This window comes from Vicugna pacos, chromosome 24 (assembly GCF_048564905.1).
Source record: "Vicugna pacos chromosome 24, VicPac4, whole genome shotgun sequence".
Taxonomy (NCBI): Eukaryota; Metazoa; Chordata; class Mammalia; order Artiodactyla; family Camelidae; genus Vicugna; species Vicugna pacos.
In genome coordinates this window covers 24,196,152-24,214,402 of record NC_133010.1, presented here as the reverse complement: position 1 = coordinate 24,214,402, position 18,251 = coordinate 24,196,152, and the positions used below count along the sequence as shown (strand labels likewise).

Genomic DNA, 18,251 nt, shown 5'->3' with positions numbered 1-18,251 from the left:
TCACCCCCAGAAGAAACCCTGGACCTATCTGCAGTCACTCCTCAGTTCCACCCCCAGCCCTAGGTAACCACAAAACTACCTGCTGTCCCTACAGATTTATTTTTCTAGACTTATCATATACACGGAGTGATCAACTCCAATATTTGATCTCTGGCATCTGGTTTCCTTCCCAGAGCACGTTGTTGAAGTCACCCATGGTGTAGCATGTCAGTATATACTTCCTCCCTTTTTATTGCTGAGTCGGGTATTTCATTGCATGGATGGATCATATTTTAGTTACCCATTTACAAGCTGATGGGCATTTGAGTTGTTTCCGCTTTTTAGCTATTATGGGCAATGCTGCTGTGAACATTCACATGCAAGTTTTATGTGGAAATACATTCTCATGTCTCTTGAGTAGGTCCCTAGAATAACACTGATATGTAAAAACGAAAAACCCAGTCACATTCTTAATGGGATTGCATTAAGCTAAGGGAATAATTGGCATCTTTACAATACTGAGTCTTTATGTCCAGAAAAGTGGTCTATCCCTTCAGTGATTCAAATGTTAGAATTTCCTTCCAATTTTTGTACTTAGACAGGCTCCTTGGTTAATGGGATGCTATCTAATATTTCCATTTCAACTCTGCACACTTCCCTGTTGCCCACAAATCCACTCCCTGTCTTGTACATGGAACAGATACTTATCAGTCACTTTACTTGGCATTAAGCATATGGCATTGAACAAGACCAAATATCTACTCTCACTGAGCTTATTTCCTCATTGAATGAAGGGACAATTTGCCTGAAATCTTAAAATATCTGACCGGAAGGTAGCGCATGGACAGTGGTGAGTGACTGAGGATCAGAAACAGAAAAAACATGTTCCGGGTTGAGGCCGGGACCATCTTTCCAATCCAGAAGGTCTCTGAGGTGGGAATGACCCAGATATGTACGACCAGCAGGTACTTAAGGCTCTGTCCCGACTCATCAGGCCCACCGCGCCGGGAAGAGGGGCTGTGACGAAGAATGGACGTGTGCAATCTTTGCAGGCCAGAGGCCAGGAGGTGGGGATGGACAAACCACATTCTCAGAAATAAAATACAGCCAAGGAGACGTCCATCCCCTGTCTCATGGTCTGGAAGATCCGGATATCCCTATCAATTCTTCAGGAGTGCTAAGTAGGCTCTTGGCCCATGTGATCAACAGAAAAGCTCTAAAACAATGTTGGTGCATTTGTTTGGAGGGTGTGAGAAAGGGGTTAGCCAGGAAGAGACAACCCCACTGAGAATGAGTTTGGGAGAGAAAAATCCCCAGGAGGAGATGGGATGGATGGTGGCGGCTACTTGGCTACTCACTAAGAGAAGCAGTTAAGTGCCATCCCCAGGCCTGCTGAGAAGTAAAGGGAGGCTGGAGAGGCTGGAGAGTGAGGAAGAAAGGCTTCCCTCCAGAGGCTGATGATCCTCTTGCCTGAATCCTTCAAGAGTGGGGGCTGGAGGCAGGACCCCCCCCCCCCCCGGAAAGCCTCCTAGAGAACTTTACAAACAGCTAGTCCCCCGTCACCCACCTCATACAGAGAGCCTGTGATGAAAAAGTGTGAGATAATCTGTGGACTGAACACTCCTGATACCATCCCGCAGCTAGAAACAGAGACGGCTGTTAGAATTGGACGTGAGCTTACTACCTGATTTAGGTAGAGAGAGACTTCACAAAATGTTTCTTCAAAGCTGAACTCTGTGTGGGTTGAACCCTTTCTCTGTCTTCAAACAATACAAGCCTGAGGTGCTTGTCCCTTTGAGGACAGTGAGGTGTGGAATACAAATAACCAGAAGGGAAATTCCCCTGGTGAGCCTGAACCTCACCCGAGTTCACTAATGATCAGGAGAAGGCAGTAAACAGCACCCTAACTAATGCTGACACAAAACCAAGGAGGTGTCATAGACACCTCTAAGGATACAGAAATGATGGCAAACGATTTGCTTGGATAAAGAAAATGCACTAGGAAATTTTAAAAAATAGATTCAACTGGGAAAAAGTGCCCACTAATACCTCTGGGGTATTGTCCAGAGAAACAAGGTAGTTAATGAGCTAGAGAAACCTGAAAAGCAGTGTGGCAGAACAGAGAATCAGAAACAGGTATGCATTTGCAGTGTGGTCCTGAGAGTCAACATGTTAAGTGGCCAAAGCAAAAATAATGGCAGAAGACAGATTCTTAGCTATCTGACCATCGTGATTGCTAAGCCCGTGTTTTAAAAATTATATTCTTGGAGAATACTGGTGTTTGTAACTAGGTCAGAGTGTCCCATGGCTCAAATAAATGACTGTGTTCTTTCCCAATTTTTAGGGGAAAAAAAATGTCATCAGACAAAGGTCCACAGCTCTAAGGTTTCCTCCCACGAGCACTCCTCCAATATGTGATGCGTACTATATTCCCGTATAAGAGTCTAATGTTAGAGGGCTTGTGATTCAATGGAAAACAATACACAAATTTATTCTGTTTGGTATCTCAAAACCTTCCAAGGAGAGCTCTGAGATTTTCAAATATCCCACCTCCTGAAGAAGTCTGAGAATCACTAATCCAAGTGGGGGCAAAGTCCAGAGCGGTATAAAACCAAACCCAATAGCTTGTGTTTTGGGGACATTGTAATTGTACTACATTTTGTATAAGTCAGGGTTTCTAGAAAACGCAGTGGCCTCATGAACATTACAGAAATGACCCAGCTCCCGTTTCCACAGCTTTATGGGAGACTACCACGGACCAGAAAGCAGGAAGGAATCTTTAAAAGCCATCTAGTACTTTCTTCAAATCACATCACTCAATACCAACTCTTCAACATTATGCATCATTTAAATACTGCATTAATATGTATTATGTCCAAGAGGTTATGCAATATGCCCTTGAGATTTTTATGACTGCAAAAGCAAAGAGGGAATCAAACTATCTAGTTTGACTTTCCACATCCCTTAAATAAATAGGACGTTTTCAGTCTCCACCTCACCTTGTGAGGTGAAGGATCACCCAGGAAACAGGTACAGAAATGATCATTTTGACGTGGTCTGGAACCCCGCCTTGCTCAGAGATGGGAAGACTAGCTGACTTTTTGATGTCACTACATGCCAGTAGCGACAGGCACTGAAAACCAGAGAGCCAGTTCCACTGATGGAATCCCTAGAGCTTTGTAATTGTAACTTCCTCTGACTTGGGAAGCAGGACTCCTTGTCCTGCCCAGCACCCCCCAACCCGCGACCTGTGTCCTCAGCCTTCATAGACTCCTGGAGAGATTCCTCTACTGCTTACAAAGGGAAGCTGTAGATACTCTCTGAGTTCTAGTACTTCTGAAGTAAGCCATTAAACATACGTTCGGATGCCTACGCTCTTAAAGTGACCCTTGCAAATGACCATCTCTTCTCATTCTCCTCCCTGGGGTTGTGGACTCGCAGTCCTGATGGTAATATACTTATCCGTGAAAATAGGAAAAACATCTTTCCTTGGTCAAAATATAGAGCTGTAACATTGATTGGTATCAAATTTCCAGAAAGGATCATTTTTATCTCATCTCATTAATATTAATGTCATCAAAAGCCAGAAGGTCTAAGTGATTGGGAGGAATCTGAAGGAAATCTGCGGCACAGCCTCACTCTGGTGAGCTGAATATACTCAGCTCTTACATGATCTGCTGTGAATGTTCAGAGCTCTACAGATCTTTCTGCAGCCGAGCCCTAATCCTTGGAGGAAGTGGCTTTGGAGAATAATACAGACCAGACCTAAAAAGCATTATCTCTGCTTTTTCTGCATCTCATTTTCCAATATACTATACAATATTTCAGCTCTGTAACAAGCTGTGTCATCACTTGACTTCACCTGTCAAGGAGTCACGTTGGCCTCTTTCTCGCTAGCAAGTATTTGTGATGCTTTTCTGACGTAACGATAATTCTGTCTTCTTCAGAATAAAAAACCAGCTAATATTATTGTAAGATTTGATAGAAATTCAAAATTAAATTTAGTGTGGAAAATGTGTGCTTCTCCTCTTCAGAAAAAAATTTATATTAATATGACTGAGCCCATTTTAATCACGTAACTTCTTTTGTGGTCCTGATTAGATCGGAAGAGTCTCACTGGGTAAAAATATTCCATCAGTGCTGGTTTGATGTACTAGACACACATGTGCTTTCGGATCCTTATTTGGAGCAGGCCATCTTCTCTTTTGCTAGGACTGTATTTATACACTGAAAGAATATGAATGTATTATAGTTGTTGCAGCAGGGTCATCCGAAAGGGCCGTATAATAAAAAAAATAACTGGGTGGTACCTCCTTCAAATGTGAAATGAATTCCTCTTTGGCCTTCTCACGATTGTGAGCCCCAGACATTAAGATTCCATAGTTACATGTTCAATAACTCAGCAGCGGGGATTCCAAAACAGAGTGAGGTAATGCCAGGGCCCCGACCTGAAGTCCTGAATCATGAAGCAAACTGGGGGCTTCCCATGATCGTTGCAATGGCCCCAGTGTGAGATCGAGGAAACCCAGGCCAGCCTCAAAATACAGTTACTCCAGGAGTGTTGCAGCTCAGAAGAGGTGAGAGAGTGGGCGCCACTGTCGCCTGCCTGAGACTCATTCCAAACCGCAAAGCACTCTGGGAAGCTCTCCCTGTCTTTGGGATCTGACCCAAACTGTGTAGAAAGCTTCTGCCTCCATTGCATCTCTGGTCCCCAACATGTAATGAGCCCTCTAGGCAGAGTCACCATTATCACCACCACCACTAACATGTGGATAATGCTTTCCCAGCCTCAACGCAACACCTACCCTGGCAGCTCCAAAATTTCTGTACAGAATAGGCTTAGGGACCATGATGTGGCCGAATGGGGAACATTTTTATAGCAAGTACTCAGTTTTCACTTCTATACGTTCATTTAGGAGTGCTTTTTCGGGTGGTGGAAATGATGGGGGACCAGCAGGCCTCTTCCCCACAACTGCTTCTCCAAGCTTCCCTGGTGATTTCATTTCTTCCCCACAACCACCTTAAAAGAGAAGAGTCAGACAATACCACTACACTCAGACACGCAGGTGTCAAACAGTACATCTAGTATCACAACTAGAAGGGACAGAGTTACTGGAGTATAAATGGCCTGAATTCAAAGAATAATCTAAGAGCAGAGAACACCTGACCTTTCAGATAGCTGGACTGGGCCTCACACCTGCCAAACCCATTTCCCAGACAGATGCATACACCTGCAAAAGCCACTGAGTGTTCATTTCCTCTTCCATCTGGGCTAAATACCATGCTGCTGTCCTATGTAAGAAACGCACATTTGCCCACAGGTGTCAGATACCCCCGGCGCACTCTTAGAAACCAACAGTTAAAAGCAACATTCTCTCTCCTTCTCTCACACATGTAAGCACACAATGGGGACTAGGTGAATTCTGATCCCTCATCCCTCAAATGAGAGGACTGGGCTGCGGCAGTGGTTCTCAGAGTGTAATGTGCACCCAGATCATCTGGGCATCTTGTTAAAGTGCAGATTCTGACTCAGCAGGTTTGGGACGGAGCCCAGGATTCTGCATTTCTAATGAGCTCCCAGGTGATGCTGATGCTGCCAGTCCACAGACCACACAACGAGGAGCAAGGGACTAGGGTACCCGAAGGTCCCTCCCCATTCCGAGCATCTTAACATCCCTGTCAACGGCATGCTTGGCCCCTACTCCCTGGGCCCCTTGCGCCCATCAGAGAGGTTAAGCCCACATCATTACTGCCCAGTGCCTACCTCTCCACCTTTGCTCCACTTCCCCAGATCCATTCCAGGTCGGTGGAAGGGTCCAAATGCACGAGCTAGTCCTTAACTAGTTTTTCTCCCCAGTGATCATTTCTCCTAAAGTCCTCTGGGGAAGGGTATAGCCCAGTGGTAGAGTGCACGCTCAGCATGCACAGGTCCTGGGTTCAATCCCTAGTCCTTCTATTAAAAAAAAATAATAATAATAATAATAATAAATTTTTTAAAAAGTCCTCTACCCTCTTGCCTCGCATTGGTCACTAATTATTTTTTAATGAACCTAACTCAGTCACAGGCTGGGCGAGCTGTGTCCCCTCATCTTCCCTTGTCCCAGGAATATGCTCAAATGGTCAGCTCCTTCCAGCCTTCAGTGCAAATGTTACTCCTTGGCAGGGCCTTCCCTGAACCCCCAGTCGAAATGATTCTCTCTTGCAGCCCCTCAGCAGTCACAGTGCCCTCTTTTAATTTGCTCACGACACTCATCAAGTTCTGAAAAATCCTTGCTTCGTTTACTTGTTCATTCCCTGCCACATCTCCCCACTCCAGAGAGGGACCTGGTTTACACTGTTCACCACTCTCCCTTGGTGCCTAGAAGAGTAACTATAACACAGCAGCTACTCAGTAAATATTTGTGGAGTGAATCAGTGCAAGAATCAAAGAACTGGGCATACCAGAGGCGTCTAAGAACATGCTTTTGGGATGACTCAGAGACCTGTCACCCAAGCCTTCATCCTGGAATCTTATGTTTCTTTACTTTTGAAAATGAGTTCCTTGCCTGTGTGTTTCTCCTTTCCTGCTGAGTACTCACAGCAGCTCACATCACAATTAATTTTGAAAGGCACTCGGACATGTGAGTTTCTGTTAGTTCTCAGTAGGGCAAATCTTCTGTCCAGAGTGCTTGTGGATTATAAGAAATGACAGAAGTGGCGTCAGTGTGGACACGTAGGACATGCTTTGGGGACACAGAGCAAATTTAGCTGTTGAGTCTCCTCTTGGCTGACCGCTGATGGAGCCGTCTCTGCAAAGCCCTTTCCAAGCTGGGCTCTGATCTGCTTTCAGGCCTGCAAACACACCCTGGTTTCTCATTTCAGACCTCAATTATTTTCTAAGGCACACAATCCAGCTTTGATGGTGTACATGGAAAACAGCAGAGACTGCTGGGCATAGGGAGAAATCGAGTGTACAAAAATGAACCTACTTATTAGAGAAAACAACCCCTGGTAGGTCTCCAGAGCTTGGTGATTTGCAAAATTAAGAACGAATGGGGCTGAAGGCAGAAAGTGAGAGCTGTCTTTGCCACAGGCCCTTTGCCTGGAATGGAGGTAGAGGCCCCTGTCTGATGTATTCGAAGGAACGCTCCCCAGAAGTTTTGTCATTTCCTTTCCTCTGTGGTTGGAAGCATTTGGGCTTGAATTCTGATACCTTTCAGATGCATAAGAACGGGCTTGCTCTTAACCTTGACACAGCATGACTTTACCCTTTGTTTCCAAACAGAAGTTCTTGAAAGTGATGCTGAGATCTTTCTCTCATGGGGTCATTTGTGGGACTCCAGGGACTGGAGGCAGAGGCAGGCATCTGTCCCACTGGCACAGCTATGTTCCACAGGGAAGGGCTAGAAACACAAACCACGTAATCTCTCACTGAGAAACCCGAAGGCCAAGAGCAGCAAGTGTGGAAATGCCGTCCTTGAGTTTTCTAAGTTCTCTTGCTCCATCCAGGCTCTGCTAGGTGTTTTCTTTTCCTGTCTGTTCTCTTCCTAAAGAAATGAATGGGGCTTTAACCCACTGTTGCAGCTCGTATTTTCTGTTTTATCAGCTCTTTTACCCTTGCCTGTGCCGTGAAAAAATTGTGAGGCTACCAAGGTATGTAACAGTGGGTTTGCAGGTAGGAGACAGTGCCCAGTGAAATATGAATTTCAGGTAAACAACAGAGTTTTTGAGCATCTGTGCGTGTAAGATTTTATTGGCTAGGGCTGAGTTTACTGTTTTCTTTGGTCATGCTTTTGTTTGTCATGTTTTTTACTGGTAGGCGCACGAAGGAAAGAAGGAAAGACAAGGAGTGAGGTATTTGGTGCCCTGTGTTTAACCTCAGGATAGCTGTTTCCTTCTTCTGCTATAGAGATGCTATAAACTCAAGAGTCTTTTCTGTGAAATCCTCAAACTTCCAGTCTGAAGGATGTCTTCTTGGTCTTGTCTTCCCAAATTCCAAATTTGACTCTAGAGTGACCTGAGTATGCGATCTAGGTTCTCAAACAAACTGAAATGAAGGGACCCTGGGAATTGAAAAATGAGCAAAATAGCAATGGGGGAAAAGTGTTTTCTCTCCCCTGGGAAGCGGGCTGTCTTGAGCAACACTGAGCCTGAGCCTTGTGGACAGGCATCACTCAGTCACAAAAGCTGATCCTGAAACTCCATTTCAGAACAATGGAGTGCAGATACCTCTCCAGGAGATGCTGGTGAGTAAGAATAGAATGCGAGAGTGAGGCTTACAAGCTGGGAGAAGATGCCTGGCCTGACAAGGATGACAGCTAAGTGTACTGAGTGTTTACCAGGTGCTAAGCATTAGTTTACATGAACTAAACTTACAATAATGCCGTGATGTAGACATGTGTCATTATTTCCGTTACAGATGGGGAAACTGAGGCAGAGAACATTACATCATCTATTTAATTAAATTAAGTAGCTGCTTTGTGAAGGATACAAACTCGTTCCTGAACCCATGACACTGAACTGCCTGAATAATCTGTGAGAACAGGGTGTGGGAAGAGGTCAGAGCAGCTACACTGCTGCCACAAGCAAACCCCTTTCCCACTGCACATTCCTGGGGAGCAAAGGGGCATCAGTGGCCCAGAGCAGCAGGCAGGCCACCAGGTCTCCTGCTGGACGGCTCTGGGAGCACAGGTGGATGACATGATCAAGGGAAGTAAATGGACTGTGAATAACTTATGAAATGGAATAAATTACATAAAGGTTGTTTTTAAGAAAGAGCAGATGAAAGCTTTCAGGTCAGAATTTAATCCAACTAAACTCAGCTAATCTTTCCCCTCTTCTTTTTACCCTGGGCCTGCATGACTCTCCCCTATGACATGTTCTGAATGCTGTGCTCAGCTCCGAGTTCTTGAGACACTGGTGAGTTATTATGATTTGGTAGCCTTAGCCCTTCAGTCCTCAGTAGGATGAAAGGGGGTGTCCCATAATCTCAGAAATCATCCAAAGTGAAAGGCCAGTGAAATTAGAAAGAAAATAACTCCAGAAGGCCAAGAGCATCACGAGTCCTTTAAAAATAACTACAGAAGTTGGAACCCCCGTGGGAATGTATGTTGATATTATATTATCACAGACAGGCTAAAGGAGTCCACTGGAAACAGATGTGATCTGATTTCCTCCGATACCCTGAGCTGAAAACAAAGAAAATTCCCAAAGGTGATAGCACTCAGGTGAAAACATTTCAAAGTTCCAAAGAACTCAACTTGGAAGGAAGCCTTTTAATAATAAACCATAAATTTTATTGCAGTCATCAATATAAGAAAAATATATCCCAAGACCTGTTTGTCTAGAAAAGGATTCTTTCACAAATCCTTCAAATGAGTTTTAACCGTGCAAATGATGACAACAATTTATGCAGAAATTTGAAACTATTAATGGCTTGATCCACCTCAGGTCCTAATGAAGTTCTGGAGGATGATTCCTGTCTACACAGCTCAGCCAACGGAGGCCCACAAGGGTAGGAGCCACCACCCATGGCTTCAGCAGCCAGCTGTGTAACGAAATGAGTTCTCAGATTCAATCTTCACGCAAAACACCAGATTATCATTGGGATTCAAGGAGTCTAGATGCTCGGAGCCAAAAACAAAACAAAACAAAACAAAACTCCTTTAAAATGACAACTAGACCAAGTTATTTCTCCTTTGCAGGGATCTCTCTGAAAGAAAACCCGATGTGGGACTGAAAAGTTTCCCTTTATTGTGGCTTGTTTTCTAACATTTTGAATCTGAGCAGGGACACAAAGGTGGAAGGAGGTGGGTTCTGAGTAACCCCATCACCATCCAGCTTCGTTATCTGCTTGCAAAGGGTGACACAGGCCACCTTTCAAACAGGGAGGTGCAGGGTTTCCTTTGAGGAAACATTCCTCCTCCATCCGCCCCTCCATCTCCAAACTCACCTCACATATCACTATCCACATTTATTTCTTTAAACCTGTAAATGTTTGGTCTTTATTGTTCTTTTTACAAAGTGCAAGCTCTAGCTTTAAACACAAGTGAATGCTGGGTACCCTGAGGAACAACCTTATAACTGGAACCCTGGGCAGCAAAGCCCTCCTGTGTGGGTTCCATCCACCCCACCCTTAAACATAATAACTCAGAATATACAACAGCCCCACCACTACCACTAAAATGTTTGTCTGGACCCCAGAGTTCAGAGAGCACTTGCTTCACTGACTCTTCCATTTCTTTCTTCCTGACTCCTGGCTGCCCCATTTCAATAGATAATTGAAATCTTTCTTACTTTCTTCTCAATTCTCCACGGGGAAATTCCACTTTGAAATTCTCTTTTCCCTGTCATTTCTACTTTACAGTTGAAAGGGCAGGGATAAGCTAGGAAACAGGATTTCTCTCTCCCTCTCGCTTTTTTACAATGACGTAGGGACTTTGGACAGCCTCCCTACCCCCACCTCCCCTCTTTGATTCTAACCCTGATTCCCGGAGAATTACAGTTTTCCTTTTAATGCTTGCTGATTACCTCACGGCGTCGGCACAGGAGGGGCTGGTGAGGAAGAACCCCGGTGTTGATTCTAATCCCCGATAAGCCCCAGCTGCCCGCCTCCGGGGGAGCCGCCGTCCTAGGGAGGCCGGCCACAAAACCCGGCTTCCCTGGAGCTCGAGGACAGCAGACAGAGGTTGCCACCAGCCCCGCGGTGCGCACAGCTTGGTGGGGGTGGCCCCACTCGGCTGGCCGAGTTCGCTGAGGGACAACTTACTGTGTTCGCTGTGCGTCCACACTGCAAACTCCCAAGTGGGAGGGGGGAAACAGCAGAGGCTGTGTCGTGTCCAAGAGTAGAGGCAACAAAAGAGGAGAGAGAAGAGAGGAGGCGAGGAGGGAGGGAGGCAGAGAAACAGGGGCGCTACCTCTTTCTTCCCCGAGAGTGCCCCCTCGGAAGCTGATGCGGGCCCCCTCCGGAAGCAGCAGCCCTTTCTTTGGGCCCCCTCCAGCCCGCTGCTCAGACAGGTAGTTGAAAGAAAAAGAACAAAGCTCCCAGCCAGGGCAGGCGGCAGTCCCGGGGCGCTCCGGGGGTGGGGAGGACCGAGGCCGAGGCGCCCCGCGCCCTGCCCAACCTGCGTGCACCCCCGGGCCCCAGCCCTCTACTCCGCCTCCCGAGCGCCTCCAGGTCCCCGGGGAAGCGGTTCTTTCGAGGGGACGCGCGCCGGCGGGAGAGGAAGTAGGGGGAGACGGGTGGAGGTGCGGCTGGCGGGGAGGGGGGAGCCTGGAGGAGGTAGGGGGCGGGGCGGGGGGCGGGTGCGCCCCTGAGCAGCCTAGTCGGGCCGGGTACCGACTGCCATCCGGCAGCAATTTCCCTGTGTCATGGCTCCGGTCTCTTAGCAACAGCCGCGGGTCCGGCCGCCCCGAGCCGCGCAAGCCACCGCCGCCGCGGGCTCAACTCCACCCGGCGGAGCCCGGCGCGCCGCAGCCACACAAAGAGGCGCTGGGCTGGCCAGGAGCGCCGCGGGAGGGCACGGCGACCAGCAGGGGCGGCGGCGGCGGGGAGACCGGCTCCAGGCAGGATGCAGGATGCGGAGGACCTGACACTTCATGGAAACTCTTGGAAATGGCTCCCGCCCTGGCACCGGAGGGGGCTGCGAACCTGGGGCGGGCGCTCACCCCTGCTGGGATGCTGAGCCGCGCTCGGATGGCGGGCCCCAAGGCGCTGTCCCTGCGCTCTGCCGTCGGCTCGGGCTGAAAAAGTTTCTCCATGGTTCCTTTGTGTCGCCCGAGCGCCCGTTCGCCAGCCCTGAGCTGCCCCAGTCTTCCTGGGTAAGTGAGCGATATTGTTTGCTTCTAGCGCTGCCATTTTGAGAAATTCTGTCTGTCCCCAGCCCCCGAGCAGCCCTCCCCAGCCCTCCTGCCCGAACCCCGGTCCCCCCCGCGGGTGTACAGGAGAGTGATTTTCCTGGGCGGGCTACACGGCTTGCGCTGCCCAGATAAAAGCGAGTTCAGGATTGTCCTCACTTCGCTCCTGCCTGTCTTCTCTCCAGAGGCGGACTCCCAGCTGCTGCACTCATGTGACTCCAACATAAATAAACAGACCTAAAAGAAGGGCAAGGGGCTCGCTGCCCTGCCAATGAGGGACCGGGGGTCGAGGACCTGGATTGAGTCCCAGGGAGGGCAGGGCGCTCCCAGCCTGCGGGCTCTGAGCCTCAAGACACAGAGTGGGGCTTAATCCATCATGAGCCGAGAACTTGAATGTCTCTCCTGGAAGCAGTTGTATTTTTAGACATCCCTCCTTTGCTTCCCCCATCCTCCATTCCTTAACCACGGAAAGACCAGCACCAGGCAGTAAATTGCTAGGGCAGCCAACCTCAAAGGCCAAGTTTATTTTCTTTCCTTATGTATGAAGAAAACCTCAAAGGTGGATCTTCCTTGCCTTCTGACCTTTGTCAGTATTTCACATGAAATAGAGATACATTATAAAAGCATTCAGGCTTCAACAGAGCTGAAGGAATAATAAACTAGGGAGTTAATTACTAGCTATTAAACTAATTTTAAAGGTCTTCTGTAAACGATTGAAATCCACTCCAATCTTCCTTACATTCTACCCAGAGCCAAAGCTGCCTTGCTGAGGAGAAATACATGTGTGTACCTTCCTCCCTGAAGACGTCCAGCATCCGTATCAATGCCCAACAAAATATTAGCCCTTCTCTCCTCTGGGAGAGCCACCATGCCAACTGAGTCTGGGCTGCTTCTAAAATCTCTGGCTTCTAAATCCTTCTTAAAATAATCACAGATCTCCAGATTATTACCATTAAAGATGCTGGAGTCTAGGGATCACTTAAAAGAGGAGTTTCTATGTTACAACCGTATAATAAATGTGCTCATTGGGGGAGGGATGGGCAGTAAGATACTCTAGGTTTGGGGGGTTGTTTGTTTTTTCTTAATCTGTACTTACTGGTGCAGCTCCTTCTTAAAACAAAATTTAAAAGGTTTATAGATGTAATCTACTAACCCCTCTCTAACCTACCCAGCATTTCTCCTTACTGAAAACCAACTAAATTCTCCAAGGAGATACTGATTTGCAAACATTGTAAATAGCTGATTACCATTTGCTTTTCCACCAGTGGAAAAAAGATCCTGCCTGTATTTGGCATAATGGAGGGAAATCAAGGGCCAAAGCTCTTCACCCAGGCACCAATTAAAAGCAAAATTCTACCTAAGTAATCCCACATTTTCAAAAGGTAATTTATTCTAAAACATGAATTATTTTATAAAGGATAAAATACCCAAAGGATTGTGAGTGATACCTAAGCCTTTTCAAATTCATACAATGCCCTTAATTCTAGCATCTCTATTATAGGAGGGAACACAACCAATGGAACAGAAAATGGTTTACTCTAGGGACCCAGCAGGATTGAAATTTTTAGAAGCTGACAGACATCCACAGAGGTGCCTCTGTGCATTTACCTACCCAGGTTTTATTATCAACAACTAAACTTCCTACCAGACAGTCCATTGATTGTCACCACCCTCCTTTCCTGATAATGACCTCATGAGAAAAAGATGAGGAAGCAGCTCTCACTTGGGGAGACGTCATTCCACAAATCATCATTATGTGGATTGTTGTACCTAGTAATTGCCTACTCATTTGAATATCTGGATTCCTTAGAGTGCTCTTGGCACAGTAATAAGAGGTCAGAAAGCTATTATGGCCGAATTTTTTTCTTTAAGATTGTAATTTTCCCACATAAGAAAAAGATCTTTCCCTTGGAGATCCTAGGGGACTTCTCAGATTCCCTGATGAGATCTAGCACATGGTACCTTTAAGGGAGTTCCTCTGAGAGAGGAGAGGAGGCCAGAAGGAAGAAAGCAGTTACATAACCAGTTACCTAAAACTAAATATTCCACCCCAAGAAGCTGTCCAGATGTTGCAGAAAAGAAATGAGGAAACGGCTGTGAAAGGGATCTGCTTGTCTTGAGCTGTAAGACAGTGGTAGGTAGGAGACAATTGGTGGAGGGATTAATAGAGCACTGACATCTCTGGTGTTCTCCCAGCAATGGACTCCATTAATTATCTGGGGTAAATAAGCCGTTTGCCAGGATTTAACTCCAGATTTTCATCCAGTGAAATGATTTCCTTTTGTCTTAATAAGACAGTAACTTTTGTGACTGTTTTAGGGACTTTGGGTCCCACATTGACAGAGCCCTCCCCCTAGTTTGGGACTTGGAACTCTGTGGCAGCTCCCTTGGGAAAGCTGTCCAGTGGGACAAAGGGAAAGGCTTTTGCCAGGAAAGCCCTCACCTACTTCTCTGAGTCCCCACGTTTGGTTTTTACTAATGGTCAGAATTCCACTGGCTGCCAGCCAGGAAGGTTTGAAATGAGTTATGCTGGGATATTACCTTGGGGGGGTGTATGGGAGGGGGGTGGAAAGAAGGCGTTCTCTCAAAGTGTTTTATCATCTCCTACAGTGCTTTCCTTCTCTAATCCATTAATGGCACCCCCTAGTCTCTACATACGGCAGTCAGTCGGGTTATGGGTGGGGGACAGACACGTGGTAGGACCTGGGAGCAGGACAATGGCAGCGCGTGGGATGTTGCTGCAGCCAAGCCCTCTGACTATCTTCCTCTGCTTTGCAGCAGGAGGAAGTGGCGGAGCAGCTAGTGGGCAGCTGGTGCCCCCCTGCACAGGCCACCACCCCAGGGTCTAGCCCTGTTCCACTGGCTCGCCATGATCGCCACCGGAGGCCTGCTGAGGATTTCCGCCAGAAAGCAGGATCCCCTCCGCCCCCCGAGCCAGGTCCCCAAGCGCAAGCGGAAAGCCAAAAAGAGGCGAAAGAACGACGTGGTGGTGGTGAAAGGCAAGCTGAAGCTATGCTCCATTTCCGGGCTCATCGCCCTCTGCGGGATCCTGGTGCTGCTGGTGGGCATAGCCATGGCCGTGGTGGGCTACTGGCCCAAGGCCAATGGGACCAACAGGGAGGGAGTTAAGCAGCTGCCGCCCGCGGGCAGCGGCCGCCGCGCCCCAACTATGACCAACAGCAGCAGCAGCAGTGGCAGTAAAAACCGGTCCAGGAACCACGCAGGGATTCCAGACGGTGTCAATGCCAGTTCCGTGGGCGCGCCCAGGAGCACGCCTCCAGCGCGGTCCCCCGCCCTCTCTTCGTCGTCCTCCTCCTCCTCGTCAGTGGGTTTCTTCTTCCGCATCTTCTCTGGCTACCTGCACTCCGACAAGCTCAAGGTCTTTGGACCCCTCATCATGGGCATCGGCATCTTCCTCTTCATTTGCGCCAACGCCGTGCTCCATGAGAACCGGGACAAGAAGACCAAGATCATCAACCTGAGGGACCTCTACTCCACTGTCATCGACGTGCACAGCCTCCGTGCCAAAGACCTGGCGGCTGCCGCGGCCGCTGCTGCCGCGGCCGCCTCCTCGTCCTCCGCCCCCACCGCAGCGCCCCCCGGGGGCGCGCCGCTCAACGGCTTCCTCAGCTACGTCCAGGCGCGGGGCCTGGAGCTGAAGCCCGGAGGCTGCGGCAGCGCTGGGGATGCCTTCGGAGCGGCTGCGATGCTGGCCAGGGGCGCGTGGCCCCACCACGCGGCGCTGGGCGGGGGCGGCGGCGGGACCCAGGGCACCGCGTCTCCGCCGGATCTGGCCTCCTCCCCGCACTGCTCGCGGGAGCCGCCGAGCCTGGCGGAAGCCGTGTACAGCATCTACCGCGAGCGATCGGGCGTGGCAGGCCGTCGCCAGGCAGCCGCCGCCCCCGCCGCTACTGTGGCCGCCAGCAGCGTCAGCAGCCCCGCGCCCCACAGCCCACCTGAGAGCTGGGGGCGCCCAAGCACCGCCAGCTCCCTCGTGGGCTCCTCACTGAGCGCCTTCGCACTGCTGCCTCTGCAAGGCGACCGCGACGGGGACGGGGACACGGAGAGCGCGAGCTGCGGCTGGCGGCGGCCGCCTGGGGAGCGCGGCTCCCGGGAGATCCCGCGGGGCGAGCTCGACCTGAGCTTAACCGATCTCCGCGGCGCGCGCTGGGCGCCCCGAGAGCTGGAGGAGCCCTCGGGCGCGGCGGCGGCGCGCACCAGCAGGGGGCAGGGCGGCCGCCTGCCCAGGACCGGCAGGTACGCGGCCCTGCGGCGCCGCAGCACCAGCGGGCTCCCGGACTACCGGGCGCCTCCGAGCCCCGAGCCCCCGCCCGCCTCGCGCAGCGCAGACCTGGACTCGTCCCTTCCGGCCCCAGCTGCCTCCTCCTCGCCCGCTCTGCAACCCCAGCACTCGCCCCACGCCAGGCCGCACTCGCCGAGCTCCCAGTCGGATGACCTGTCCTGCTGCAATAAGGGCTACACCCCCCTGCGGGAGGCCGGCACCTCCCTGGAGTCGGCTGTGGACGCGGCAGCCAGTGAAAGTCCGGACGGAGAGGCTGCCACTGCCCAGGGTGACGAGCAGAGCCCCGGGGAGCATCCCAGCCACGAACCCCCCACGGCCAAGCCCCCCCAGCCGGTGCAGAGGCAGTTTACAAACAAGGAAAAACTCTTGATGATTTCCCGGTCTCACACCTCAGGGGTCGAGGACGGAGAACTGGAAAGTACTGGCATTTAGGGAAAGAGGGAGGGAGAAGGGAAGAGAGTGAGAAAATAGGGGAAATGCCCGCTTGGATCAGTGAATTTCACAGTTCCCTCTGTCCTTGTGGACTTGTCCGAGGCAATCGTCCACTACCCAAAGAGCTGCAGAATGTTAGCCTTGAATTGCGTTCACGAGATTCCTGTAGATAAATAACTCCAAGCAATTTTTTTAAAGCGCAAACTAGTCTTTTATGTCCGATGGTGATTGTAAGTTCTATGAAAACCAAATGTATTAAAAGGTCAGCAATCTAGTTCATTAGATAAAATTCTCTTAATTTTCTTAGGATCAAAATAATCTATTTTTGACAGTAACTGTGCACTTTACTCCAACTTTTTTTTTTAGTTCCCTGATTTCCTTACCCTGTACTCAGCCACTGGTTTTGTCCATAGCTGCTTGTGAATGACAAGCTTTTTTCCTCCTATGCTTTTGCAGAGCATAGAGTGGTTTGCCTCAGTTCTCTGAGAACTGCTATCACTAAATGAAGTCAAAGCCAAAAGCATGAGTATGTTCGGGAAGAGCACTTTCCTTCCCTCACCCCATTCTGCTCATCCAACTGCCCAAAAGCCTCTTTATTTTTTAAAAGGGTATTTACATTTTGCTACTAGGGTGTCTACTGGAGACTGGAAGGGGCCAGCATCTGGGTGGACTGTTACATTCCTTAATTCACTCTAGCAAAGTCACAATACTTTACTGAGTATTACCACACCTATATCAAAAATAGCATTAATATGAAAAAAATCTTTTTGTAATAAAAGAAGTTTCCAAACAGTTAAACTTAATATTGCCTCATTGCACTGTGGAACTAATGCTTCTAACACATGTAAAACACTCAACAGTTCAACTGGTAAATCTAAAATACTGCGCTATGACATTGCTACCATGATTGTAGTTACTTTCCCCCGAAGTGCTCAGCGCCATCCTCACTCAATCAATATCAAGAATATTTTTAATTTTTGTATGTAGGGTGGAATTGGACATCTGGGAGTTTCTCTTTCAAATAGAATGAAACATTAAATAAACAGTAATCTTCTACAGTCCTCCAAGTATGAATTTACAGAACATCAGGCTTAATATTCTGTTTTCATCCTCTTGGAGTTGACTATTTGCTTTTTGCTTTTAAATTCTTGATCTTGAATCCACGGCCTACATAGGCTAACAGGTAATGTTTTCATAATACGGTAGATTGTTTACACTTGATTTTGTTAAAACTCAGTTCATTTTCAGGCACAGTAGACAAACACAGTAATTAGCGTTCCATTCTGATGTCGTTTTCCTCTGAGTGTGAACTGAGCACCGTGGGAATGGTGTTACTTGCTCTCAGCCATTTGGACACAAGGTCTCCAGTTAAGCACAACTGAGGCTATCTTTGCAGGAGGTTGAAATACTGTTTTTCAAGGAAAATCAGTCAAAGATGTGGTCACATTGGTCCCCATGGTGAAGCAGTGGGCGCAGTGGAAAGAGTGCAGATTTAAGAGTAAGATGACCCCAGCTTTTGGCATCTGCTAGCTGTGTAGCCGTGAACAAGTCACAGCTTCCCAGTCTCAGTGACCCAGTAAATTTAGGGTATTTGTTTTTCTTGGATATAGTCATATCATATTTGTACACACAACTTTGCAGAGTGAATATATTACCTCATAAATTACTGTATACTGTAACATTCTGTAATCAATTTTTAAAG

At 48.6% G+C, this 18,251-nt stretch overlaps 1 protein-coding gene and 1 long non-coding RNA gene across 3 annotated transcripts in view; one reads left to right on the top strand and one right to left on the bottom strand.

The window, feature by feature from the left end:
• Positions 1-11,074, bottom strand: part of LOC107033606 (uncharacterized) — a 55,696-nt gene extending 44,622 nt beyond the window's left edge. The window contains exon 1 of the long non-coding RNA XR_012063905.1: positions 10,875-11,074. This is a non-coding gene — a long non-coding RNA (uncharacterized lncRNA). The remainder of the gene's footprint in view (positions 1-10,874) is intronic.
• Positions 11,075-11,190: 116 nt separating this feature from the next.
• Positions 11,191-17,352, top strand: TMEM200C (transmembrane protein 200C). 2 transcript variants are annotated; one of them, XM_072949219.1, is made up of 3 exons: positions 11,191-11,205; positions 11,347-11,778; positions 14,593-17,352. In XM_072949219.1, the coding sequence occupies exon 3, from the start codon at positions 14,684-14,686 to the stop codon at positions 16,547-16,549; it is 1,866 nt and encodes a 621-aa protein (XP_072805320.1). In that variant the 5' UTR covers positions 11,191-11,205; positions 11,347-11,778; positions 14,593-14,683; the 3' UTR covers positions 16,550-17,352. The 2 variants fall into 2 exon arrangements, with proteins under 2 accessions (XP_072805320.1, XP_072805319.1); XM_072949218.1 differs by lacking the exon at positions 11,191-11,205 and having other exon boundaries at positions 11,275-11,778.
• The last annotated feature ends 899 nt before the right edge of the window (positions 17,353-18,251 follow it).